This window comes from Apteryx mantelli, chromosome 4, assembly GCF_036417845.1.
Source record: "Apteryx mantelli isolate bAptMan1 chromosome 4, bAptMan1.hap1, whole genome shotgun sequence".
Lineage (NCBI taxonomy): Eukaryota > Metazoa > Chordata > Aves > Apterygiformes > Apterygidae > Apteryx > Apteryx mantelli.
The window spans coordinates 83,493,296-83,519,392 of record NC_089981.1 but is presented as its reverse complement, the minus strand read 5'-3'; the positions used below and the strand labels follow the sequence as shown (position 1 = coordinate 83,519,392).

The 26,097-nt window shown below is 48.6% G+C and overlaps 2 protein-coding genes across 2 annotated transcripts in view; one reads left to right on the top strand and one right to left on the bottom strand.

Moving 5' to 3' along the window:
* Window positions 1–7,272: 7,272 nt before the first annotated feature.
* On the bottom strand, window positions 7,273–19,089 carry SIX4 (SIX homeobox 4). The gene is made up of 3 exons (XM_013955667.2): window positions 18,006–19,089; window positions 15,621–16,309; window positions 7,273–13,166 (listed from the first exon to the last, which is right to left on the bottom strand). The coding sequence occupies exons 1-3, from the start codon at window positions 18,884–18,886 to the stop codon at window positions 12,370–12,372; spliced, it is 2,367 nt and encodes a 788-aa protein (XP_013811121.2). The 5' UTR covers window positions 18,887–19,089; the 3' UTR covers window positions 7,273–12,369.
* An 890-nt stretch (window positions 19,090–19,979) lies between these two features.
* Window positions 19,980–26,097, top strand: part of MNAT1 (MNAT1 component of CDK activating kinase) — a 125,839-nt gene continuing 119,721 nt past the window's right edge. The window contains exon 1 of the mRNA XM_067295095.1: window positions 19,980–20,101. Within this exon, the coding sequence (XP_067151196.1) occupies window positions 20,013–20,101 (89 nt within the window). The 5' untranslated portion in view covers window positions 19,980–20,012. The remainder of the gene's footprint in view (window positions 20,102–26,097) is intronic.

Sequence of the window (26,097 nt, the reverse complement as noted above, 5' to 3'; positions counted from 1 at the left end):
GACTTTGCAGCCTGTTTCAGCAACGGGTCTTAAAATATACTGCCACGCTGTAAGGCAATGTCCAAGTTTGGCTCCATCACTGTTGGTACCAAAGTTGGCCCAACTTAGCTAAAGCAAAGGGCGAAGAGAGACATGAAGGAGAAGGGCTCGTAGATGAGTTTCCCTTCTCCGTATGTGGCCTGGAGGGGAGCAGAACTGGGGAAACACCACAGAAGAGGGAAGGAAAAGGTGTCCTGAAGGAGGAAAGACGGTGAGTTTTCCTTTCCCGGCTCGTGCTCCTCCCTGGTGTGGTGTGAGAAGACGGGATGTGGGCAGGAACAGGCAGCTGGGGGTAGTGGCACTGCTTACAGAAGGGCTGAGCAGGTTACTGCCTCTCTGCACCCTGGACGTGGGTTATATTTTCCAGTGCAGTTTGGAGGACTCATCCAGGTAATGAGTGGGTTTCATGGTGTCCTAATTATGTATCATCTAACTAATGGATCTATTGCACCAGTAGGATCTACCCCCGTATTTAGATGGTGTCATGGTGTCCGGGTGAGTCCCAGCCCTGCCTGTCCCAGAGAGAGAGGGAAGTGCTGTTAATGCCATCATATAGGTGAGGAGACTGAAATTCAGGTGTTTAGGAACCGGAGTTTTGGTCCCCAGTGGTTAACATCAGCTAATATCAGGAGGTGTTCACAGTTCAGGCTGTCTCTGCATCAGACTCAGAAAATAAGGGATAATCCATCTTTGCCTCCTTGCTCCCTCTTGTTTTGCAAAACTACAAATGTTTGGAACATTTCAACCCCTATTATAGGCAGAGCCGGAGGAAAAATGTTATTACCCTCTCAGACATGTTCAAATTACTGTTTTAGGCCAAAGCTTTAAAACTCGGTGAGCTGAGCAGCTCAGTGATTTTTCTTCTTGCAGCATCGTGTTGTGTTACAGCAAATAAAAATCCCAAAGTCAAATTAATTTGCCACTAAGCCTCTACCTGGGAGAAGAAATGCTTCAGTGTTTTCCTGGGCCAGGGTTTAAGCCAGTAGCTAACACAAGGCATATGATGACTGCTTCCGTCTCTGTTCATCTGCCTCCTTTCCCACAAACCTTGAGGTGAGTTTTGTCCGCGCTGTCAGCGATAACTCAGCTGATGTTACCATTTGGCGCTCCCAACCGGGAGCCATTTGCTCGTGTTAATCTGGTTAAAGGACAGGGGCTCTCTGCAGGTTTCTTCTAATTTCTTCCCTCTCTCCCGTCGTCTCGGCTCTTTCACCGGTGTCACGGTCACAGCTGAGCATCACGCAGTGGCGCCAGGGCACCGGCCGTCACGCAGCCAGGCCCCCTGCAAGGACTCGCTGCAGCTGCTGCGTGGGTTAAGAGGGCCTTGAGGCCATGCAGAGCCTAGCTGTCCGTGGGGCTATGGCTATGTTCAAACGCAGGTTTGTTATGCAGGTGTGTATTTAGGTACGTTGATGAATCAGGACCTCGGATAACCCAGCGTGAGGCCACTTGTGTCGCCAGCCTCGGCGGGAGCTGCCAGGCGCCGGACACTTTGGAAATTCTGCCTGGTTTATAGAGGGATCTAAATGAGGACTGACTTCAACCCTGAAAAACAAAACTGGTCTTAGAAGTGCTGCTTTCAAGAGGTGCCTTTGTTTGCTACTTTTTCTGATTTGGTTTTAAGCCAATGAAACATTTCCTTACCTTGAGTCGTAGAGGGTTTCTTGAAAAACCAGCTGGTACATTAACTAGTTAGACCATAATAGTCTAGTAAATTAGCCTAAAGTCCTCTTTAAAGTTTATGGAATTAGGGTGTCCAAAGACAGCTTTGACAAATATTCACATGAATCTGTAGACCACCTATTTAGCTATATCTTTAGTTTTTCATTTTCTTTCTAAAAAGGTACCTTTGTGTTAACCTGGTTTATTCTCTTGAAGTGTCCTGTTGCACACAGTGTAATCAAGACCCTAAGGTTCAGAAAGCATGAGGCTGGCCCCCAAAACATGACATTAGCTTTGAAGTAAACTGTTAGATAGATAACTGTAATATACCAATATTTATACGTATTCTGGTTTAGAGACCTTCAGCACCTCCAAAAAAATTTTTTTTTTTTAAACAGGAACTAAAAATCTAGGAGGAAACTGTGGCCATAAAACTCCCTCTACTTCCTCTCTCTAGACAGATACTAACTATTGCAAAGCTCATAAACCATGAAAGTTGGGAAATCAGAACATTGCTTAAGTTTAAGACTGAGACCTGAGGACAGGCGATTTCAGTTCTGCGTGACCTGGAACATATCATTACTGACCGACTTGCTGGGATTCAGTTTCCACTGGGTGTAAAGTGGGTTTCTGAAGTTATGTCATACCAGTCTAGCTGCGTTTGATGACGAGATGCCATTTGGGTAAGGAAGGGCCTTTAGATACGATACAACTCGGCTTTAGTTGGCCCTTTGATGCTGTTCCGTGCCTTAATGAACCAAGGAAATGTGATCTAGGCAAAATTACTGTGGGATGGGTAGCAAACCATTCCTGAACAGTGATTATCGCTGGTGAAAATAGCAGGATGAATTGAACAAGGGCTTCTACTCAGCCCAGGGCTGGTCAGCATTTCCAGGAACAGCCCAGATGCTGGAACAGGGCGTGCTTATGAAATACGGAGATGACACCAAGGTGGGAAAGGCTGGGAGACAGGCCCAAAATCCAGCGCGAGCTGTGCCGAGCGGAGGCACTGACCCGGAAAGGTGGGCTGTGGTCCAGGACAGCCTGGGTTACTGCAGATCACTGCCCCGCTCCAAGGTGTCGGGCTGTTGGGAAGAAGGCACACGCTGTCCTGGCACCTATAGACATCAGCACAGCTTGCAGGCATGAGGCATTTCTTCCCCTGGGCTTGGCTCCGGTAGGACCTGAGCTGGAGTGTTGTCTAGTTTTGGGCACCGAATTTCAAGGACAGATTCTGACTGGAGAAAGCCCAGAGAAAACATGGAGAACAAGAGCTGTGAGGAGGCAAGGTTGAAAGAATTAGACGTGTTTAAGAACGGGTTAGAAATATACTTGTCGGGACTGGCTTAGGTATGGCTTTTCTACTGCCTTCCAGTCTTGTAAGTCTGTGTTAACGACAGCTGCTTATTTCACGAGGACATTTAATTTATTATTGCTTGTAAAAATGTCCTACGAATCAAGAAGAGGTAAGAAATGAGCAGAAGTAGGTTCATCACCCTACTTTGATCTGCGGGGTTGATTGTCCAGGTCATCAGCAAACAACTGTTCCTCATCCACATGAGCATCGTTCACCCGAGCGAGTATTTCTTTGGTAAGGGGAACTGGAAAGACTCAGACGACATTTGCGAGGAGCAGGAGCACTTCTGCACCAGGTCTGTACTAACGAGCGATATCTGCTGCCATCACTGGGTGACAAACCGCGAGCAAGGGGTGAAGGAGATTCATTTTCGGGGCCTGCTAACGGGGAGTTTCGAAGCTCTGGGAAGAACATCGTTATGTTTATCGGCCAGGAGGGGAGCAGAGGCTAGAGCAGCCTTTAGGAGCTCGTACCATCCCTGCTCACGGGGCATCACGTGTGCAAATCCCCACGCACGTGGGCGATCTCACGCCCCCGCAGTTCCCACCTCTCTTGCTGCTCAAGCACGCGTCCCTCCAGCGTAGCGGCACTAACAAAGCTAACGCTGCTGGCTTGGGTGTTATTCTGCTGCAAGCCCGGATCTAGGGGCCAGCACACCGTCGTGCCATCTAGCACCAGGACCGGGATCTGCTCCGGTCTGCATCCCTGGAGCCTCGGCCAGGCCGAGTCTCTGAGGTGGGGACCTGCACCCTGCACACGCTGTCTCCATTACAGGGCACCTAGAGGAGGAGCAGTGATGGCCCCTCGTGCACCTTCCTACTGAACCTCAAAATAACGTTTTTTTGACACTGGAGAGTCTTCACCTGATTAGTGCCCCCTCCCGCCCGCAGGCACGCAGCACAAGGACGTTGGTTTTCAACGCAGGCACACTGCACGTTTATAAATCCAGCGCAAAGGCGCTCAGGTCGGTACGGGAGATGTTGCTGTCCCGCTTCCGCCTGGCGCACTCACCCCGGCACCGGCAGAGCTGCTGCCGATTGCACCGCTGGCTGCTCTACGCCCGGACAGCGGGAACAGAAACACCCTCAGCACCTTACCGCCACGCCAGTGGGCTCCTGGCTGTCATTTGTTCCTGATTTGTTATTAAAAAAACAAAAAACAAAAAACCCCACTGGTTTTAAGCATGCAAGGTCATGCAGAGCTCAGAGCCCAGACTAAGCCGCTTTCCGGGGACGCGGCGGCAGGGCCGGGTTCGGCTCCTCGGGAGGCAGCGTGAGCCAGTGGGCGAAGCAACAGGGGGAGGCAGAGACCTGGGTTTGTAGCCCAGCTCCACCGCTGGCTTGCACTGTCACCTTGGGCAAATTATTTCCTCTCCCGAGGCTCGGTTCCCTCCCAGCTTGTATTTCTTTTATTTCCATACGCTGTAAGCTCCTCGGGGTGAGGGCTGCCTTTTACAGCACCGAGCAGCATCACAGACACCACGAACACCCCGAAATAATGGGATGGGAGTTTGCAGAAGGGAAGAGAAAGCGGTGCAGAGTAACATTCGCAATTCCTTTGGGGCGACGGAAGACGCATTGCAAAGCACTTTGGCTGCAACCACAAAGCCTATCGATTAGCCCCAAGTATTCTGAATTGGGTCTTTCTTCCCGTGAAGCAGTGGGGTGAAGAATTAATGTACTCGGACAAGAGAATGTCGTACATGAGTTATTGAGTAACCACCAGCTGTGCTCCAGCTCAGCTCACTTTCTCTGGCCTGCGTGCAAGTTCTGGACATTTTATCTTTCTCCCTCTGCTTTTGCAGGCTCGTGCCAGCTTCTGCAGCATATAAACTAGGTGCTATTTTTATCGAATCTGGCTTTAATGTAGTAGATTTTTCACACGTGTGTTGGTGTTTAGTGTTGGTCTCATTCCTGAGCTTTCTAGCACCTCTGAGTGCAGAGTCAGCTACGTGCACATTGTTTGGCAGATGAACTCCTATTTCTGGGAATCATTTTATTTCTAAAATGTATTTTTATGTTAAAAATGTGATCCATGCCCGTAAGTGAGATATACTGTCCTAAGACTGCAACTCGAAGATTTTCTGCAGCCAGAGATCACCGTGGCTGAGGGATGCAGCCATGTAAGTAGACAGCTGCCCAAGCCATGAACATTTATATTAAGATCTCATCTTACTTGACCCCATGCTCTGCCTCTTGGAGTGGGAAAATTCCCCTCTGATCTGGCAAAGGAGAAAATGAGGCCAAAAAACATAGGATAAAAAGCGCTGTCTCCCAATATTGCCTCCCTTCACAGCTGGTCTCCCTGATAGATCGAGAGCAACTGCCCGGCTCACCAAGCCTCCTTGCCATCAGCTCAAGCTTTATCCCAGCTGGGCTGCCTGCCACATGGGCAGCCCCTGGTCCTGCCTCCAGGCTCCCCAGGGCAAGCAGAGCTGGCTGGGGATGCAGGCTGCCCGCTCTTCCCAAGGTGCTGGCCCCTCTTCTCCCCGTGCGCGCGAGCTGCCGGGGAGCGAGCAGCGTGGCTGCGTGTGGTTTTCTCGCCTAGGGTGACCTGGAAGGCATCCGCAGAGCCCTCCGACGCAGCAGGAATGCACTCCGTTAGGATATGATTCATCCCGCACGCTGCATGGGTGGCTGCTCGGGGAGAATTTTGACATTTGCACATGCCGAGCCTTTCCGCTTCGCCGTTGCCCTCCAACTCCCGCGCTTTGGCTAGAAGAGCACGGGGGCTGCGCAGCCCAGACGCCCCCCTCACCGCAGGGAGCCCCCTCGAGTTGGAGCCCACCGAACCACATACCAGGGCAGAAATTATTCCCAGGGGCCGTGCTAAAACTTAGGCAAGGAGCTGCCTGCAGCCAGGCTGCTTGGAGGCGGCCGGGTCGGAAGGACGGCTCTAGCCCCTGCTCCACGCAAAGCGGGAATGGAGCCGCTGCCCAGAGGTCGATCAGATACTCAGTGATCAGCCCAGCGCACTGGAAAATCTTACGGTCCTACGGCTCAGGCAAAACTAAGGCACAGCAAAGGTAAGGGATAACGAACAGCAGGATGACTGCGTCTGACACTCTGCTTCTGGGAAGGAAAAGGAGTTGGGCAACAGTTCAGTTGTCCCTTTGTACCTTTGGGCTGCTCTTGGGAGCTGCATTGACCGCGGCGGCTGCAGCGTGCGAGACGGCTCAACCCCAGGCCAGAGGCAGAGAGATGCTCTGGGGCTTGGGAGGTGGCTCAGGGCAGCTGCCGCCTAGCACCAGGACGAGCAGCGCTGCGCAGAGCGAGCCAGATTTGTGCCAGCGTTGCGATAAATGGAAAAGATGGAGGAATAGCGAGTAAATGAATATGAAAGGAAATGGCTGGGTGATTAAAAATTTAATAGGTATACACGACTAGATCTGACCGTTCAATAAAACCTCACACAAAACCTCATCTTGCTTCCTATGGCCCATGCACAACTTAAGGGGTGAAAAGGTGTCTTCTCGCTGGCACGTGCAGTATATTAACTATCTCTGTGGCATACACAGGTTCACTGTGAGAAACTGCTTCACAACACACAGGTGAGTCTTCTCGAACTTACTGCCACTCATTTTGGTACCAAAACTGTAACGAGCAACCACGCAATCCTTACTTAGGGAGAACAGATCTAAAATAATAGGGCAATGTGCTTAAACCCTTTACTATCAAGGGAACATAAACTTCAGGGTGTTCTCAAAAGTCTGCCAAAATGAGGCCTGATACCAAGTGCAACTTTTTAAAGAGAAATGTAAACAAGCATTTAGCAAATAGAGATTTATGTATCCCCCCCCCCAAAAAAAAGTAGGACGTATCCCAGTGCCAAACATGCTGTAAGTAAATAATGACAAGTCCCTAAGTAGTAGCTGCAAATACATTTCAATATTATCTAGTTAATTATGGTATAAATTTGGTTGGAGACACAGATTTAATAGCCAAGTCCAATATAAAATAGAAGATTTATGGTTTTTAATTTATAATTTTAAACGCAAAGTTAGCTCCGACAGAAAACCCATTCAAGTCAACAGAAAGTCTCATTCTAGCTTAAGTAGGTTTTAGAACAATTCTCTGGTGCATACAGGTGTTCACAGTGGTCATCAACTTCGCAATGAGTCATTAAAAGCAGAATTTCTATTTTGGATTGCTTTTCCAACATATAATGTAAAGCATTCACATACAACATGGAAATAGAACTATTTGCACAAGATGTGTATAAATATAAAGTTTATTCAGTATAGTGTTTAGAAAAATAAGTTCACATCATCTCAGAATACAAATAAAACACTTAATTGTCCAGGCACAAACCCCTATTACAGTACAACAAACATACATACTTTAGATCTCTTTGGTTGGGTAATTAAGCACAGATATGTTTGATGACGCACTCTGGGTAGGCATCACCTAACAGTGCAGTAAAGACTTCTGATTATTCCCTCCTCCAATGCATACATTCCGTTTAGATTTCATATTTGTTGTAAGGCACAATAAACCCTTATCACAGAAATAACTGGTTAGTTCTGGACAAACAGTACATGCAGCAAAAGAACAAACATCCTCTGAACGTGAATCCTGGAAGTCAGAAGATTCACCCCCTCCTTGAGTTTAGAAATGTAAGAAGCTACTTTTAAATTATATGAAACATACAAGTAAGGTATAAAATATCCTTCAAGATAGTAACTGCTAGGAGATACAGGAAGACTTCAGGTCTTCTTGCTCGTAAAATGTCATCACTTTCTTTCCAGAGTTAAAAAATTATTATTCTTTTTGTGATTTGAGATGCTTCTTGACCACAAATACAACATGATTTATGCCCTGGGAGTTCTGCACACTCACTTCGTAATGAAACCAGGGGGATGAACCCTGTCGGTTGCTCATCCGTCCTTGCTACGAGAAGTGCACAGGCACTGGAAATCTACATACAGGAAAAGTTCATACGCACATGGGGCCAAATTCTGCCCCGCATAATTTAGCTGAAATCTGTCACTGAGCTGGTTTGCAGGATTTGAAGTCAGAATCAATTATTGTCATTAATCCTGCACTGATAAGAACAACACTAAAGGTGGTTCCAGCCTTACTTCTGGGGAAAACAGCTTTCTGAATGCGTCTTCCTGAATCCCCAGGCAGGGTAAAGCAATAAATGGAAAGAGGTATATGCTTTGATAGATTATTATTCAGTTATAACTGTCTGAGTATCAGCCTTGTGAATTGGTTCATACTGCCATAGTGTAGTGGACCAAATCCGTCCCTGATTCAACTCCAGTGAAATGAATGGACCATATTCTCAGCTGGTGTGAAATGCCATTAAAGCCAATGAAACCGTGGTAGTTTATCCCAGCTGAGGACCTGGCCAATCGACATCCATGATTTATGCGGCTGAAATGTCCTTTTAGGTAAGACCACAGGAATAATGTTACAAATAGTCCAGACAGAGCATTTAATTGAGCGCGTTTCTGGTTCTCAGCAGAACTCTGGATGAAATAAAGGCAGCTTTAATTAGAAGTATTAAAGAACAAAGATTTATTTTTTTTTATGCTCATGCTTGGAAGGAATTTGCTTAAACTTCAAGCATATTTTTCAACACTGAGTCTTGGACCAAAAAAACAGTAGAATTTGGCAATATTTCCTGTAAGATTTCCAGTGGACTTACAAACATATGCGAAGTTGAAATGATCATTTATTCTCATCCATAATCGAAGGAAAGGGAAAAGAAGGAGGTTTTTTTTAAACGTCGGATAGACATACCTTCCATTTAAACAACAGAACGTGATAATAAAGCCTGTCCTTGGGACTCAGACGCTCACTGCCATTCATATGTGTGGGAGATGAGCATCCCTATCCCCTAAACATCATCTAAAATCCTCAGTTGGGAATCAGTGGAGCAATGCCTTATTTACAGCAGCTGAAGATCTGGCCCCAGATGCTTTTCGGGGCTTTGTGTACTGTGTAATTAGAGCAGTTAGCCTGCTTGCTTCAGGGCCACATAATAAAAACTGACCCTTACTTTACAGTAGGAGTAAAACTACTATTTAAATATCTATTTTAAAAACACTGTACCGTGCAATGACTCTTTATATTGTGCATATGTACCTGCAGAAAACATGAGGTTATAACTACATTATCTGGAGGGAATGACACTTATTTTCAATGGCAGAAAGAAAGAGTAAAACATAATAATAAAATAAGTTACTTGATATCTGGAAGACTAGAATAGATTAATCTTACTTTGTCCCAAACCACTGCTTTTATGTACATCCTCCACTCCCACTCAAGAGTGGGAAGTCTCCTATTAGAAGTACCAGACACTCCAAAACATGCACCACCATAACAGCAGACACAGTTTTCACATCAACTGTGCTGCAAAGCCATGGAATTCAGAGCCTCAATAACAAAACGAACACAAAGGAGGAAAAAAGGAAAAAAAAAAAAAAAGTAACATGTACTGGCATAACACCACAGTCATTCAGTTATGAGATCTGATTGCTTCGACAACCGAGAGAGGGCTCTGAAATATTTCTAGCTTCCCTCTAAATATAGTCTGAGCTTTACGGACCAAACGTTAAGCCCCAGACAACTCCTCCCGAGCCATGCACAGCTCCCACTCCATGCATACAGTCTCCCTTAATATGACAATGATACAGGGTGCTTCTAACTTTCCAAAGAGTTGAACAAATTCATGCAAAGCAGATAGTTACTGTTATCATCATCTTGGTTTTATGGGTGAAGTAGAGGTGCTCAGCAAATTGCCAACACTGGAGCCCAGCAAAGTACTCGGACAAACAACCAGAGCAGAGATGAGAACTGCAGACTACCCGCTCCTGCCTAGGTCACCCTGAACGCTGGGGAAGTTGTGCAAGGGGAATATATAGCTCCACGTTCTGCTTGTGATAATCTCCATTTTAAAGCACTTGCCTTAAACACCCTTTTTGCTTGGGTGCATGTAGGGACAGCCAGGCGCTCGGGGGCTGCTTCTCCTCGGAAAGCATCAGTGGCTGCTTTCAGTTGCGAAGAGCAAACCTCGCACGCCTGCCTTCCCTTTCCCTGCACTTTCTCCTGCAGCCCCAGAGACTCCGGCTTGCAGCATGAACTACAGCGCTTACCAGCAGAGCTCGGCTTTGAGGTTGCACGTAACACCTTGCAAAACAAGCTGTATTCAATATAGTGCAAAACAATAGTGAGGATGTCCATGCCACGCTCATGGCGCACAGAAAACACCTTCATTCCTTAAAGGCTTTTCACAGAACCAGTTAATAACCAAGACAGGAACAGACTGGGACGCGCTACCTCTGCTCTCTTTCCTCTCCATTTTTTTGTCCTTTATGAGTGATTTTTTTTTTTGTCCCGGGCCTGATTCGGAGCCCATGGAAGTTTATGAAAACCTTTCCCATTGTCTTCCAAAGGCTTCGGACCTGGCCCTGTATGAGGATGAATACATGCTTTAGTTACTGTATATATTCACATTAGAGTAAAAAACAAAACAAAAACACAAAGATTAACAGCATCTCATTTTTATACATCTGCATTATTATTATTATTATTTTAAAGCTTAAGGATGTGCTTTTCCATGCTACAAAAATTTCTCTGGAGGAAAGGTGAAATCTGCCCCACCTGCCTAGAGCCTGCCTGCTCGTGCTGTCCCTGCTGGAGTGCGAGGGGGCGAAGGGAGAGGAAGCCCTCCCCGTCGCGGCAGAGAAACGCCTGCTCCCTCAAACCTTTCGGGCAGCTGCATTCCCACCGTCAGCCCCCGCGTTGCTTATTTTGGAAGGATATATAAATACACGCTTAAGTGCACTCCTGGATTGGGGCTGGCTCGCTGGAAGAGCGGCTGAAGCCCTCCCACACGGGCTGTTGGGCCAACGAGTCCGTGTAAACACGGGACTCCCCTTCCCTGGCCTGCTCGTCCAGCTCGTCTGCCTGAGGCTGGAGCCAAGATCTTCCCCTCGGCACCACTGCTCTGCCCATGGTCCCGCTGCGGGCTCCTTCCGCAGGGTGTACGTGGTGCACGAGGGTCTCTCTTTGGCCCTCTGCACCACCAGCAAATGTCACCCATAACGACCAAAAGACCTACTCTTCTCACTCACGCAAGTAGGCACACCGAGGTCAGTGGGTCCTCTTGCAAAAGCAGGGCATCGGGATTTGGCCCTGAGGACGGATATTTGCAAATCAGTGTTTTTATTCCTCCTGCCACTGTGCTTTAGTAACAAAGATAAGGCCACTAGGAAGAAAGGCACATGGAATTCCGTAAAAAATACACAAAAGGTTCAGCTAATTTGCAAATTACTAACAAAAACAAACAAAAAACCCCTGAACACAAAGACAGAGGGTAGAGACAGGGACCTCCTGGGTTTGTGACATTGGGAGTTCATTTTCTAGTTTCAGTGTGATTAACATTTTACTTTTACAGTCTATTGCTTGAAAAACTACAAAAAAGTAAAACCTTGTCAGAAATAACTATGTTTACTTCCTGCTCAAACAATAAAAATAAATTAAACAGCCAGAAAACGTTTTCCTTTTCAATGCATTGTGTCTAAAGTGAAAGGGAACATAAACCATAAATAAAATCTATTGTACTAATTAAAAAAAGTCTCCTTTATAAGAACTGAAACAATATTTACATTCATACTGGAGAGAAAGCTTCCGAGTTGCATAATTAGAGTTTCAAATGATGCTTTTTCTGCTGCACTAACAAAATGCTAGCTGTAGCACTTAGAAACCTGCAAATGTTTGATGCAATATTTTTGGTATGAATACAAGTCTGCTGCAAAAAACAAACACACCAGTAACAGTATCATTTGTGATTTTGTTTTGTTTCTTTACCTCAAACAACATAAAAGTAGCCTGTGAGGTATCGTCTAGAGTTCCTTAAAAACTTTTCAATGCCCATGGACTAGAAGTAAACAGCAAAAATGACTGCATCGTTTCTACCTTTTCGGAGCGAGACTTTTGTTTCCTATCTAACATTAGGAGTGTATACTTACTGTTGAGAGCGTGTTGTGCTATGGAGAGTCTAGTTAAATTATCAAGGGAATATCAGTTAGCCAAACCAGTACTCATTTGCTTGGTACTTCCCCTGGCGTTTCCTTCTCCTTTAATCTGCTTAAAAGAGAATACTGCATGCAAGCCAAGTGTGGCAACCTAATTCCATTGCTGGAGATTCCTCTGTACATTATTTCAGACCACTTAAATGTCCTTCTGTTTTCTTCAAATGACAAAAAAAAAAAGAAAAAAGAAAAAGAAAAAAGACCACTTGGTGCTTGATAGGGCCTCAACAGGAGACTTATCTACTAAAATAGAAAGCAAGAAAAAAAATTACAAATCTTGCATATCTTCATCCATCTGAACTGTCTGCAGTTTGGCAAGTTCTTTTTTATCTGTTTCCAGTTCTTCACAGACTGTGTCAACCATGTTACTCATAACATATTTGGATTTCGTATCCAGCATCATCAAGTTGCCAGTTGACTTACTCTCAGAATTAGGTAAGAAATTCTCCTTGACGTCAGGTACAGCTTGCAGAACTAACCTGGGCTCTCTGACAAAATCTGGATGCACTTGTGCAGATGGATGGCTGACACGGTCTCCGGTTGTGGAAACTATTTCTCCAAGCGCGGGCTGTGCTGTAGAAATGGACAACAGGTCTTGACTGGTAATGAGAGAACAGTTTTGAAGAGTTGCATAGTTAGTGTTGCTGATAGATATCACGGTGGAGGTACTGGTTACAGGTGATGACATGGGCTGGCTCTCTGAGACACCAGAGTTCAGTTCTGCAGCATTTAAGAGAGTTGGTGGTGTGAGGGAGAAATTATGGGAGGGAGTTACATTCACTAATGAGGAGGCCAGGGACTGGAGTCCTCCGCCGGATATATTTTCAGAAGACATGTTTACATTTAGTTGCGTGTTCTGACTGACTGGCATTAACTGGGAAAACACAAGGCTTCTTTCCAGTCCTTCTTGCTTAACAGATCCTACTGCCTGACCTGAATTGGGAACTGTATAAACCACTGCGCTTGGCGTGAGAGGGCTGAAGAAAACCTTTCCTTGTTGCACTGTTGAAGAGTCACTCGTAAAAGTTCCTCCATCAGTTGTACTAGGATTTACTGAAACATTGCCTGGAGAAAGGGAAGAAAAAAAGGATAATACAGGTTATAGTTGGCAGGAGTTGCACAGGCATTTTGTCTCATTTTATTTAGAGTAATATGCTAATATTTCAAACAACACAGAACAGTGTTGTCTATAACAGGTTAGAGAAAACTAGGTATAAAGAAATAAAAGCTTCTGTTGATAAAAACTGCTTCTAGAAAGAAAAGGGAAAGGTTATGGTATATTAAGTATCTTCCAGACTCTCTCTCATGAAGGGGCAAACAGTCCCTAGCCAAGTGATTAAAATGAGTGTGCTTTGGCCTTCACTAGTTGCTACCGCTCAATTTCTATCTAAGAATAGAAGCACGAGAGGCTATTAAAGATAGTTCAGTGTCAGACTACAGCTTGTGTATGGGAAACTGTAGACACATTACATGAAATGTGTTACAGCTGGGCAGAAAGGCTTCTACCAACTTAACCGTGTAGCCAAGCATTCAAATGCCTTTCACCTTTCCTTATCACGTATTTCCAAGAGCCTAACCCTACCGCATCCACCGCACCGTGCAGAGCCACGCGGCACCTGGCCACCCTCCGGGAACTGCTCGCGTGATGCTGTAGCTAACCAGAGCAAGAAAAGGTGGCTAGGCAAGACCTGAAGTTGGTTTTACTGGGCATGCCACGTAAGTTGTCATTATAGTCATTCCTACACAGAGGAAACTGGCTCTCAGGACCAAGTCCCATTTTAAGCATCTCTCTTTCTCAAAAAAGTGCTTAATGTTAGTTTTAAGAGGCTAAAACTGGAGATAGCAGAATTTTTTAAAAACAGCATTTAAAATGCACATCACAGCTGGGGAATGTTTATCCAGGCAGTCATATTTTAGTGCTCCCTGCTTATTTCCATTAATCAATGGTGATTTTTTGGAAGATGTTAGTTGTATGTCTAAACTAGAAGAATAAAGTGAGGCAACTGAAAGTTACCTGGCAATAAGCTATCATTTACTGTAGCTTCCTTAAAATAGCCTGCAATGCACAGCCAGCTATCCCTCCCTCAAACATTAAAAATAATAATAATAATTAAAAAAAAAATCAAAGCAGCAGATATTTTCTCTCCATACATCACCAGACATACAGTGAATCAATCTCCAGTGGGAATTGATATTTTTAACAATGGGGAAAATGTTCAGCCAATAGCTTAGGATGTTTCTCAGGACTTTGAAATACAATTCTCCCGTATTACTTAATGGGCAGAAATTTCATTGTCACCTTTGCTGGCTGTCAGTTTTTGCCTTGCAGCATGTGGATTAAATGGCTCTTGTAATTACAGGTGGTATTCAAATTAAACATCTGATCTTTTCCATCTGGCTAAACTATTATTCCACTAATTTCCAGTGACAGTAAGTGCCACATTTTAGGATCATATAATTTTGCACCCCATTTAAAATGTGTTTGTACAGCTTCAGTGTTCCTCACCATATAATTTTAACAGAAAAAATAATTAACTCCCTATACACATTTAATTCAAATAAGCTAACACGAGAATGATTTGATTTTCATTGTAGTATTCATAGCTCCTGAAACTACAGGGATTCATCCAAGTTTAATCATTTTCATAACTAAAGATACAGTGGTTAATAAGTAACAAAGTTGCTCAGTTGTGCTTTACAACTGACCTACATCAAAATAATGATCCGGAACTAGACTTGCATGACATAGGATTTTTCCTCACTGGTCAGAAGTTTCAGGCTGATATCTTAAGACCAACTCTAAAGCAAATTTGGGGAGGAGCCGGTATACTTGGCATGTGAACCTGTGATGACATATTTCCCTTGGACTGAGGGTAGTCTAATCCAAATACCCTTGCATTTTATATCTACAAGCAATTACATATTTCTATTGTTTCCCATCAGTTTAATCATTCTTAATTATAGGATAGAAAATGTATGAGCATAACTGTTTGGTCTTGTTGTGTCTATAGTCATTTTAAACTTATTTTTATGAAATGCTTTGGTTAAAAAAAACAAAACAAAACAACCACCACAAGAATAACAATGGTAACAATTTCCAGCTGCTGCAGTTTTCATTTTTTATAAACCTTCTCATTAAAAGAATTCAACGGCAAATAGAGAATATTTTGAATTACTGAAATGTGCAAAATTTATAAATACTTGTGAAGACTAATATCAAAGAGATCTGAGAACTGTATGAGATAAAAAAAGAGTGTAAAATACTAGACATCCTCCTCTGCTCTTAGTAAATAAGCTCTGTTTCATGTAACAGTCCACCCATGAGCATAATCGACAGAGAGTGACACAGGGACGCAATCTAAACGAGGGCGAGAGGTGTTATTTGCGGTACTGTGTGTGGCTGTGGCCAAGATGCAGCAGCGGTACATCAGAGGAGAAGTATTACAAGTTCTGAAACGCGAAGCGTGCCCAACTGCAATTCTTCCTTGTAGCTTCTAGCATAACAAACAAAACTTTTACCTTGTGAAGCTGCCACAGAAACAGGAGGCAGCTGCAGAGAAGAAAAACCGATGCTTCCGTTCAGCAGCTGGCCATTTGTTCCTGAATTAGGGATCTGGACAATGCCATACTGGTTTATTTGGACAGGAGCAGTAAAAGTAACTACAGAGCCTCCATCTTGGGAAGCAACAGTTTGCGTGCTTTCCCTTTTCACCTCCGCGCTCGGTATCAATCCTGGGAATGAGACCGGGATGTTACTGGGGCTGAACGTAGCTGCTGCCGTGTTAGGGACTGAAGCCTGAAGGAGTTTGAAGTCCTTAACATCTTCTGAAGACGACGACAATATGTCAGTGATTGACACCCCGTTGCTCACGACGCTGGAAGTGGTTTTGGGTGAATTTAAAGTTACCGTCTGCGAAGTGCCCACGCTGAGTCCATTGAGAATGACACCGTTGGGTCCCTGGAGGAAAGAGCTACCGTTGAGAAAGACAGGAGACGTACTGGCAGGCACTAGGTTTCCGTTCAACAAGACGCCCGAGGAGCTCAAGGCTATTTTAGTGTTTCCAAGCTGCTGCATGTACACTGGCTCCATGTGGCCGGGAAGGCTGAGGCTGGTAACTCCATCGGATGAGTTGGAGAGTGGATGCGGAGATAAGTCCTCCTGCCCCTTACTGGATTCATCTTCCGTGCTAGGGTTGCCATCTGACTCGCTATGGGAAAAGAGGGAGACATGACATCGCGTTACCACACTGTGAAGCATCAGACCGAATGAGGTTCCTTGCTTTGATACAGCCCGCAAGAGGTTTTTTTCCCCCCCCCCAAATATATATTTCTTCAGTTTTCTGCGTTTTGCCTTTAAGACACGCTTTAAATCAGCCTCAGGTCAAGGCAGGGCTTTCTGAGAAAAAGCACACATCAAACCAGCCACTCAGCCGGCGTGAAACTTTACAGACCGGATTATGGACTCGTAAACAAGCCCCCTCCCGGTGGTCACCCAGCCCCAGCAACCAAGGGGAGCTGCCCCGTCCCACCCCCCCGCCCGCCAAACCGGCCTGGGGAGCGGGGCGCGCACGTGTGAAGCCCGGCCGAGCCCCGGGGCAGCCATTTGGCAAATTGCTCCGTGCGCTTTTGTGGCAGCCGCGAGAGGTAGAAACCAGGCCGGGAAAAAGGCCCCGCCGGGTCGCGGCCGCCTCGGCGGAGCGGGCCGGGGCCTAGGGCCGGGCCTGCGCCCGGCGCGGGGGCGAGGGCGGCCGGGCAGGGCCCCGCTGCCCCCCCCGGCGGCCGGGCAGGGCAGGGCCCCGCTGCCCCCCCCGGCGGCCGGGCAGGGCAGGGCCCCGCTGCCCCCCCCGGCGGCCGGGCAGGGCAGGGCCCCGCTGCCTTTGTGCCAGGGCCCGGCCGCGGCTCTGCCGGCCGCTGCGGGGGCCAGCGGCGGCCCGGAGCCCTTCGTGGCCCGGCCGAGCCCCTCGGCGCGGAGCTGCGCCGGGTTTTGTTGCCGACTTGTTCGCCCTCGACTGCGTTTTTTGGGCTGCTCCCTCCCTCCCCGCCGCGTCCTTTGATGTGTCCCGAGGAGAGGGGGCCGCGGCGGCACAATCGCGCCCTTGGTTGGGAAATGCCTTGGGGCCCTTCGCTCGCTGGGGCTGTTTTCTTTTTTTCTTTTCTTTTTTTTTCCCCTTTTTTCTCCTCCTTCTTCTCCTTCTCCCTCCCTTCCCTCGCTCGCTCTTCCTTCCCCCCGCTCTTTCTTTCTCGCTCCCTCGCTCGCTCCCCCCCTTCCCGTCCCGTCCCGTCCCTGCCCGCGGCGAGGGCGGCAGGAAGGGGCGGGCGGGGAGGTCACCTCCACCTGCCCGCCTCGCGGCGCCGAGCCCCCGCCGCGGCCCCACACGGCCGGCCCGGCCCCCCGGCCGCGGGGCGGGAGCCTCTCGGGCGGCGGCGGCGGCGGCGGGGGGAAGGGGCGAGGCGGCGGGCGGGGAGGCCCGCGCCGGGCAGGGCCGCGCTGTGCCGCGGTGCCGCCGCCGAGGCCCGGCCGCGGTGAAACCCGAGCCCGGCCCGCTCCCGAGTCAGGTTTCAAAACAGAGCGAGACCCCGCAGCCCCGCGCGCCCTCCCGGCCGCGTCAATGATTAACTCTGTCAGGCGCAATAATTAAATAAAAACAACGGGGGAACAAACAACTCCCTCCTCCCCCCCCCACCCCCCGGCGCAGCCCGCCGCGGGCGAGCGCGGGGCGTCCCGGCCGCCGCCGCCCCCGGCCGCCGCGCTGCCCCGGCCGCCGCGGGCCGGGGGGTGCTGGGAGCGAGGGAGGGGGCCGGGGAGGACGAGGCGCGGCGAAGGTAAGCGCCATGTTTGCGAGGGAAGAAAGAGCCGGGAGAGGGAAGGCGGCGGAGGGGGCGGGGAGGAAAGTTTGCTCTCACCTTTTGGACTGGGTCTCGGAAGGGTTGCGGTCGCGCTGCCGCCGGTTCTTGAACCAGTTGCTGACCTGGGTGAGGGAGAGCCCGGTGATCTTGGCCAGGTTGCGCTTCTCGGCGGGCGACGGGTACCGGTTCTGCTTGTAGAGCTCCTTGAGCGCGTTGCGGGACTTCTCCTTGAAGCAGTACACCGTCTCCTCGCCGTCCCAGATGGTGCGGGGCAGCGGGTATTTCCTCCGCAGCCGGTACTTGTCCACCGCCCCCAGGGGTCTGCCGCGGGCTCGCTCCGCCTCGGTGTAGCGCGCTTTGTACCAGAGCTCCTGCAGCAGCGGGTGGTTGGCGGAGTCGAAGTTGTGGCTCTCCAGGATGCTGTAGAGCTCGGCGTAGATGCCCTGGTGGAAAGCCACCAGCGCCCGGGCTTTCATCAGGCTCTCGTTGCCACGTAGCAGATCGCTTGGGGGCAGCGACCACAGGAACCGGGCCAGGCGGTCCAGGTTCCCCCCTTGCTGCAGCGCCTCGCACACGCAGGCGACGTGGTCCGGGGAGAAAGCCAGGGGGGTCTGCGAAGAAGACGACGACGACGACGACGAGGTGGAGGAGGAGGAGGGAGAGGAGGCAGCGGCGGCAGCAGCAGCGTGGTGGTTCCTGGCCAAAAGTTCCGTGTGGAGCAGTACCTGGTCGGCGGCTCCCTCCTCGCCGGCGGCGGGGCCGGCGCGCTCCATGGGGAAGGGGGCAGCGGCCGGAGGGGGCGGCGGCGCGGCGTTGAGGGCTCCTGCTGCCGCCCCTTCCTGGGGCACCTTGCTCGCCTCGGAGAGGATTTCCATCACATTTTCCTGCTTGATCTCCACCGTGCTCGCGAGCTTGTCCGTGGGGGAGGCAGAAGACATGTTTTGGTTTGCTTGCTTTTTTTTTTTTTTTTTTGTGTGTGTGTCCCTTTCTCCTCCTCTCCCCCCTTTCTAGCTCTCTGCAAAGTCCACTCCTCCTCCTCCTGCTCTCGGCCGGCTCTAGCCGATCAGGTTTCCTCCCGGCCACGCAATAACCATTAAAGATAGCTGCTATAGCAAAGTAGTGTAAACGGGCTCCTCTCCGCTGCTCCCCCCAACGTGACTCCTCGCCTTGCTGCAATACTATATGGCACCGCAGCCTCGCTGGCCCGGCCGCGCCCGCCCATTGGCTGCGCCGCGCCGGGGGGGCGGGGGCTCCCGCGTCCCCATGGCAACCGTCAATCAAGCGGCCCGCTCCCCCTTCCCCCCTCCGCCGGCGGAGCACCTCCACCTGGAGCGCGGCGCCCCGCGGCCCAGCGCGGCCGGGCGCGGGGCGCCTCTCGCCTGGCGGCTCCCGCCGACACGGGCCCGCTCCGAGGCGGGAGGGCACATGCAGCAGCGGCGGTGGCGGCTGCGGGCGCTGCCCCCGGGGCCGCCCCGCGGGGAGGGGGCGGGTGAAGGCGGCCCCCTGCCAAGCGAGCTGGGCCCACGTTTGTGCCCTTAAGCGGCCCAGCGCCGGCAGCGGGGCTCAAGGCACAGCGAGCGGAGCCCCGCGGAGCCCCCGCCGCCCGTCCCCTCCAAAACAAAGCTCAAGCCGCGCCGGGCGCCCCGTCCGCGCTTCCCTATCGCGGCTCCTTCCTCCGCGGCCCCTGCTTTCCGCCGAGGCGGCGCGAAGGCGACCTGCTCCCCTTGGCCGCCGCAGCCCCGCCAGCGAGCGGCCGGTTGTTTATCGCTCAGGGCGCCGCTGCGGAGCCGCGGGGAGCCGCGCCGGTGTCGGCCGCGGCGCCTCGCCGCCGGCCCGGGCCCAGCCGCCGCGGCCGCGGCCGCCGGGAGCGAGCGGGGCCCGGAGGCGGCCGGGAGGGCGCAGGCCGCGCCGGGGCGGGGGGGCGCGGAGCGGAGCGGGCCGGGCGCTGCCCGCGGGCGGAACGCGCGGCGCGGCGGGCCCGTTTCGCGGCGGGCCCGTTTCGCGGCGGCACCGCGCGGCGGAAGGCGGAAGGCGCGGAGGGGGGAGGCGGCGGCGGCGGCGGCCATGGATGACCAGGGCTGCCCGCGGTGCAAGACCACCAAGTACCGCAACCCGTCCCTGAAGCTGATGGTCAACGTGTGCGGGCACACGCTGTGAGTGCGGCCGGCGCCGCGGCCCGGGGGGGGAGGGGGGAGGGCAGAGGCGCCGCGGCCCGGGGGGCTCCGCCGCCGCCCCCCCCCTCTGAGGAGCGGCCGGGCCCGGGCCCCTGCCGGGGGGCCGCTGCCCCGCCGCGCCCGGGGCGGGTGGGGGCGGCCTCGGCGGGGCCCTGGCCTGGCCGGCCGTGGGGCTCTCCCGGGCCTCGCTTCCCCTCTGGGCGCTTTCCGCGGCCGCGCTGCTGTCCCGCGCCGAGGCGGCTGGATCCCTTCGGAGGTGTTAGGGGCTCTTTGCAGCTGCGTCCGTGGGATGAAACACGCGGGGCGGGTGCGTGTGAAACTCGCCCTGCTCCGGCGCGATGTTCACTGGTTTGTCACGCCGAAGCGGTGTGAGGGTTTGGGGCGTAAAGTAAAGAAAGTAGAAGAAAAAGTGTTTCCCGTCAATTTAAATATTTCTCACTTGTGTTTAATACTCTGCTTGGATAATTAAAAAAAAAACACTGAAATGATTTATTATTTGGCACGTTCATCCTCCTGAATGAGGGATGCTTTTTTTGGAGAAGACTTGCATGATACTGTTTTGAGTGTTGGAAATTCCCCCTCTGAGCCTATGCTGATTGTGTTTCTTATTTTTATTTTTTTAACAGCAGAGCAATGACTTTTTTTTTCTTTTTCCTGAAGATCAACACTTGCTAGATAATTCCTTCTGCTTGTTCTAGCTGATTTAGGTAACAAACAGTTTGAACTTATTAACTTTCAGATCTGGGTTCTTCCTTAGTTTCTGTGAAAGTTTTAAAGGGTCTACGCTAAATTCTTTCTAGATATGCATGATAAAAGCTTCATACTGTGACAGCAACTCTTACTGTCTTTTTTTTTGTCTCTTATCTATCCAGCAAGATGTATATTGAGCTTTTTACATTTTTAGCTTTAAAGCTGTGCATGAATTATGCTTAAAAGTCACAGCCTGAAAGCATTAAATTATCCCCCTACGCCAGTTACTTAGCCCCATGTGCTGACATAATGTTACTGTAAGAGAACAGGACCAAGGAACTGGATTGCAACTAATGATTTATTTTTTTTTTAGAAAAAAAGGGTTAGCTTTAATCCAGGTCCCTGATCTCACTCTCTGTGGCCATGCAAGCACTTCTGTTGTCTTGAGAGAAGGCATGTGGGAGAGCAGCAGATGATCTACTGGTAGTGGTGTTGAAGGAGAGAAATGCAGCGGGAGTGATGCTGGCTGTGTGAAAGTGCAGCGTAAGCTGAAGTTCAAAAGGTAACAGCCAGATTTAGACAAAGCTGTATAGCTTTAAAACAATGTTTCTATCTTCTGTCCTAGTGAAGATCAAAGGATTAATGGTCCTGGTGGTCTTCTGCTTTCAAGATTTTCTAGTGCCACTTCCAGCAGAGGACAGCCTGTTTCAGTTTGCTCTCCTACTTTGGTTCTCAAGATTTTTTTGTAGCTGAGCTTTGCATGAGAAAATTAGCTGCGTTTTGTGCTTTAATGGGTCCAACCGCTGACATTTTATTGGAGCACCTGACTTCTTTTCCTTGTTTCTCCCCGCCTGTCCTAGGACTGCATCTGCTTCCCCTGGCTCTTGTTTGCACTTCTGCGTGTGGCAGTGTTTTGTCAGAGACCGAATCAGCACTCTGAACCCGTGTGGCTCTGGGTCGAGCCAACCCGGTGTCTTGGCGATGTGCTTGCCGGGAGGAGGGCTGTGCAGACATGTCCAGACTGACCTTAGGTGGGCCCAGCAGGGTCTGTTAGTCCTGCCTTTACCTTCCTAGTAAAGGGTGCCTCTGCAGCTGGGAACCACTGCTTTTAAGCATATATGCAAAAGTTCTTGCAGTTCTCCCAGTTTTATACTCTTTGTAAAAATAAAAATCTTGTCTCTCCTGATGGTTTCTAATGTGTCGCTTGTGGGCAAGATGTTGTCTGGGAGATCTTCAAATGTGTTGCTCATGACCGTAAGAAATCTAAGAGCTATATCTGAAGCAAAGCAAAATATGGTGTTGCCTGCTGTAAGTTCCTCACTAAATAACATTGTATTTTTCTTATTTTCCAAGTTACATTTTATAGTAGCGAAGGATCATAATGATTAGATCTGTGTGAATATTCTTGATACCTATTTTTTCTTTTACTGAAGTACCGAGAGATTGTTAGAAACCTGTACCCAGAGATTAACTATTTCAGTTAAAGAGAAAATGGGTGCCATGCATATTCACAGGGATCTAATATTTGTCTAGCTTACTTATATGGTTGTCCATTTGAGAGTGTCAGAAGCCCTACAAAACCTAAGCTATATTGCATCTAGTTGCTGTTTCCCTACCTATGTTGTTACTCCATCGCTGGAGGAAATTATATTGCTTTGATATGATTTGTTCTTAACAAATCACATGTTGGCTGATACCTGCTTCCTCATCTGAAGTACATAGGAGATAGGTTGTTAGACCAGCGTCTTCCAGGGACTGGAAGGGGACTAGATTCCAGTGTCTTCCCAGGGACTGGAGGTAACCATGACTGGTTCGTGATTCCCTGGGTATTTGTTTTCCTGCTTTTTAGAGGCAGACGCTTTTGCCTTTCTTCATGCTTCTGGACCCTAGTGTAAAGAGCAGAGATGATCTTTGATACTTGCCTTTGCCAGTTTTCAGAGGGTAAATATTATTTTGTCTACCAGACTTTAAAATATTTAAGTAGGATTTAATCCAGTAACACCTGAATATAGTCTGTGGGTGTAGCTTGATAAGTTGTCTGAAGAACTATATTGCCTTATCATGCTTTCTGTTTGAAGTTTGATGATAAATATGCATGGGAAATTTTGAGACTTGACTTTGGTCTGTTGGCTCAGAAGCTTTGGAACAATTGCTTTAACACGTTTCCCAGTTCCAGCTTGTGTTCTTACCCCTTTCATTGTGATATGACGTATATTAGCTCATTAATCTTTTTCAGTGAAGAGTGATACAGAAAACACCCTGAGCGCTTTGGTATTATCTGTTAGGGATTTTCCTGCCCATTGAACAGTGGGATAACACGCTCCTCCTGTAACTGCTCTTCTCTTCACTCCATGCATTCTGAAGAAGTATATTCATGTTACCTTCTGTGTTGCCTGCTAGTAGTTTCTTTCTTAGCACATTGACCTTTCCCACTTTGTTAAATGTTTGTACTGTTCGCTTTAAGTGACTTTCAGTGATTTGATTTGGAATCATACAAAAAAAGGAAAGTACAACATTTTTTCCTCCCCAAATCATTAAAGAGCTTATGCTTAGCTGAGGTGATTTGTCTGTAAACCTCAGGTTTTTCTTTTGGGTTTCAGATAGCTTATGGTTTTACCATGAGTTCATTATCTTTATTTTATGACTCTGTTTTGCTCTTCCAAAGAATTGAGTGTTGACTTTTTATATGCTTTTTCAGCCAAGTTGTTTCCACTTTCACATTGTTAACTGGTTCCTCCCTTCAGGTTAGAATAAAACTAGAAGAGCCGTCCTTTATTGTTGATTTTCTTTTTTTTCTGCCTCCTATGTAAACAAAACTAATCCCAAAATATTTGAGAACTTGTTGGGCAATCTGTGTCCTGTTTGTTTCTTCTTTTTCAACACATGCCTTCAGTGAAGGTCCGTCCCCGGTTGCTATGAAATCCCGTGCTTTGGAGATCCTGCTGTTCCTTCTTTTCACCTCCCCCACGTTGTTAATTTAAATCTCTCTAATCTGGTGCGCTGGAGTAGATTTTACATGACATAGTACCTCTGGTCGCCTCCCACCTCTCTTTTGCTGTGACCTAGATCCTTCTAACAAGTTTGATGATTCATTCTGGATCTTAGGGCCGATATATGCAGATAACGTTTCTTCTGTTTTGTCCTTTGGATATCTTCCCATATCACTGTGTTTGCCCCTGAGTGAGAACATCCCCTAATGGCTCGGTCTGGATGCCGCGTGTTCGCTGCGCGAGGGGTAGCGGTGCTCAGTTCCCCTGGGGCTGGTGGGGCCCTGTGGAATGTGGTCGTGTCCCTTGGCGGTGGAGCCGGGCCAGTGCACTGATAAGCGCAGCAGTGCTGCTGTGGAGATAAGGGACAGGCGGACAAGTGCAAGCGGATGAAATTAGATGTTGGAGTCTCTGCTGAAAACATCCTTCAAGTTGGGCTTCCATTGCAGTTTATTCCAATGGAACTGTGCCAAACCTTCCAATTATGGTAACAGTTTTTTGAGAGTTCTGTTTTTTAGTGTTTTGCTTTCTTTAGCTGTTGCTGCTGGACCAGTATTGCCAAAAGTGTAATACCATGTGTTTTTGGCATTGGAGTAATGTTAAATAAGCCTTTTCCACTATAAATCTTCCTTGTCGTTGGGAGGGAGGATGATAAATTAGCAGTTAAAAATTGTTCTAGGATGGGATTTAGTATGGAAATGCTCAGTTCAAGAATAATGAATGTCTTTTAAAGTTTATTTTCCTAAGTGTAACAGAGGTTCACAGCATTAAATACTTGGCTTTAAGATGCTTTTTGCAGGGGAAAGTGTGTCTAATTATGGAGCAATGCTTGATTAAAGTTCTGCAACGCATTAGTTTCTAAGGTGTACCAGTGTCTTTGCCTTCTTTTAGAAGTTTAGTCTCAAGAATTATATTAAAAGGCCTTTGTGCATGCATGACAATTTTTGTTTATTCAGATGAGTCCGAATGTCTTTTCTGAGTGTACAGATGCTGGGTGCGTGCTTGCCAATGGTGTTGTAATCCACCTGGCTTCATTCGAGACCATGAATTATCTTTTACTCTGCCTGCTTGGATTTCATTGCCTGTGTTGAGTTTTAGGAGGCAGGTTAAGCATATCCCACTGATTTACTTACATAAAGAGGAAAGGAAATGCATCCACCAAAAACTGCCCTAAAAGAATGTTAAGGTTGTTACCCCAAACAGGGCTGGGTGAAGAAATTTACTGTTGGCTGTAAAACTTGGACCATATGGTCTCCAGCAATCAGACACAACAGTCTTGTGTAAAGGGTAGTTAATTGGGGCTGCTGGTTCAGCTTCATAGTCCCACTGCCCGCTGCCATGTGGATAGCCCCCCTTGATCTTTTGAGAGAAAAGGAGGAAAGCTGGTCTATAAAGCTCCATCTTTGGAGTCAGTCATCAGTCCTGCTGCTCCAGCTACCTGTGGCCCATCCTGACTCGTGGAGAGAGGGAGTGTGGATGTCTACAGAGAAACTTCCATTCTCTGTAGCCTCACAACTCTTCTGTGGTCTCTGCAAAGTGCTTGATGCCTCTGGAAGACAGGGACACAGGTCTCGGAGCAGCCTCCACAAGAGAACTGATGGTCTTGATTTCACCTGTTGCTTTGGACAGTGCAGTGTACTTTGGGTTTGTTCACGTACTGCTGCAGTCTTAGGTGGTAGTTAATGAACTTGTTCAACTACAAACTTCTCTGGTGTCTCTTTCCTGTCCACAGGAGACTTATGGAAAGGTGGCTAGGCTCTTTATTAAGACTTAATTTTTCCTTTTCCCAGAGAGAGATGGGTTTATTTTTCTTTTAATTTGTTAATAAGGCTTCAAAATGGAGATGACATAACAGCGCTTACCATCTCTAGGCCTGGCTTTGTGTTGCTCAGGGGAGACATCAATTCGCCAAGCTGCGTTGTGGGGATTCTGTAATCTGCCCTGCACCCTGTTACAGCTGTTCCAGGGATTCATTAGGGGGTAAGTGCGTCCTTCGAGATCTCTAATTGCAGTGCTAACGGCTGCTAAAATGAAGGAACAGAGATTTCATTATTTGTTTACTTATTTTAATGTTCGGAGCATTTGGAGTTCTGCGCCTGTCAAATTCAGTGGGAGCTGGAAGCGGGAGCATCCCCACTGAATTCAGCGCAGTGGGGTCTCGTGCCAGCACAAGGGGCTGGGGTCATTGGGGGGAAGAAAAAAATTTGGAATCTTCTTATTTATAAAATGTGAAGGGACAACTTGGCTTCCCGCTGCATTCTTCTCTGCAGTGTGTGGTTCAAGAAAATGCCTTTCTTC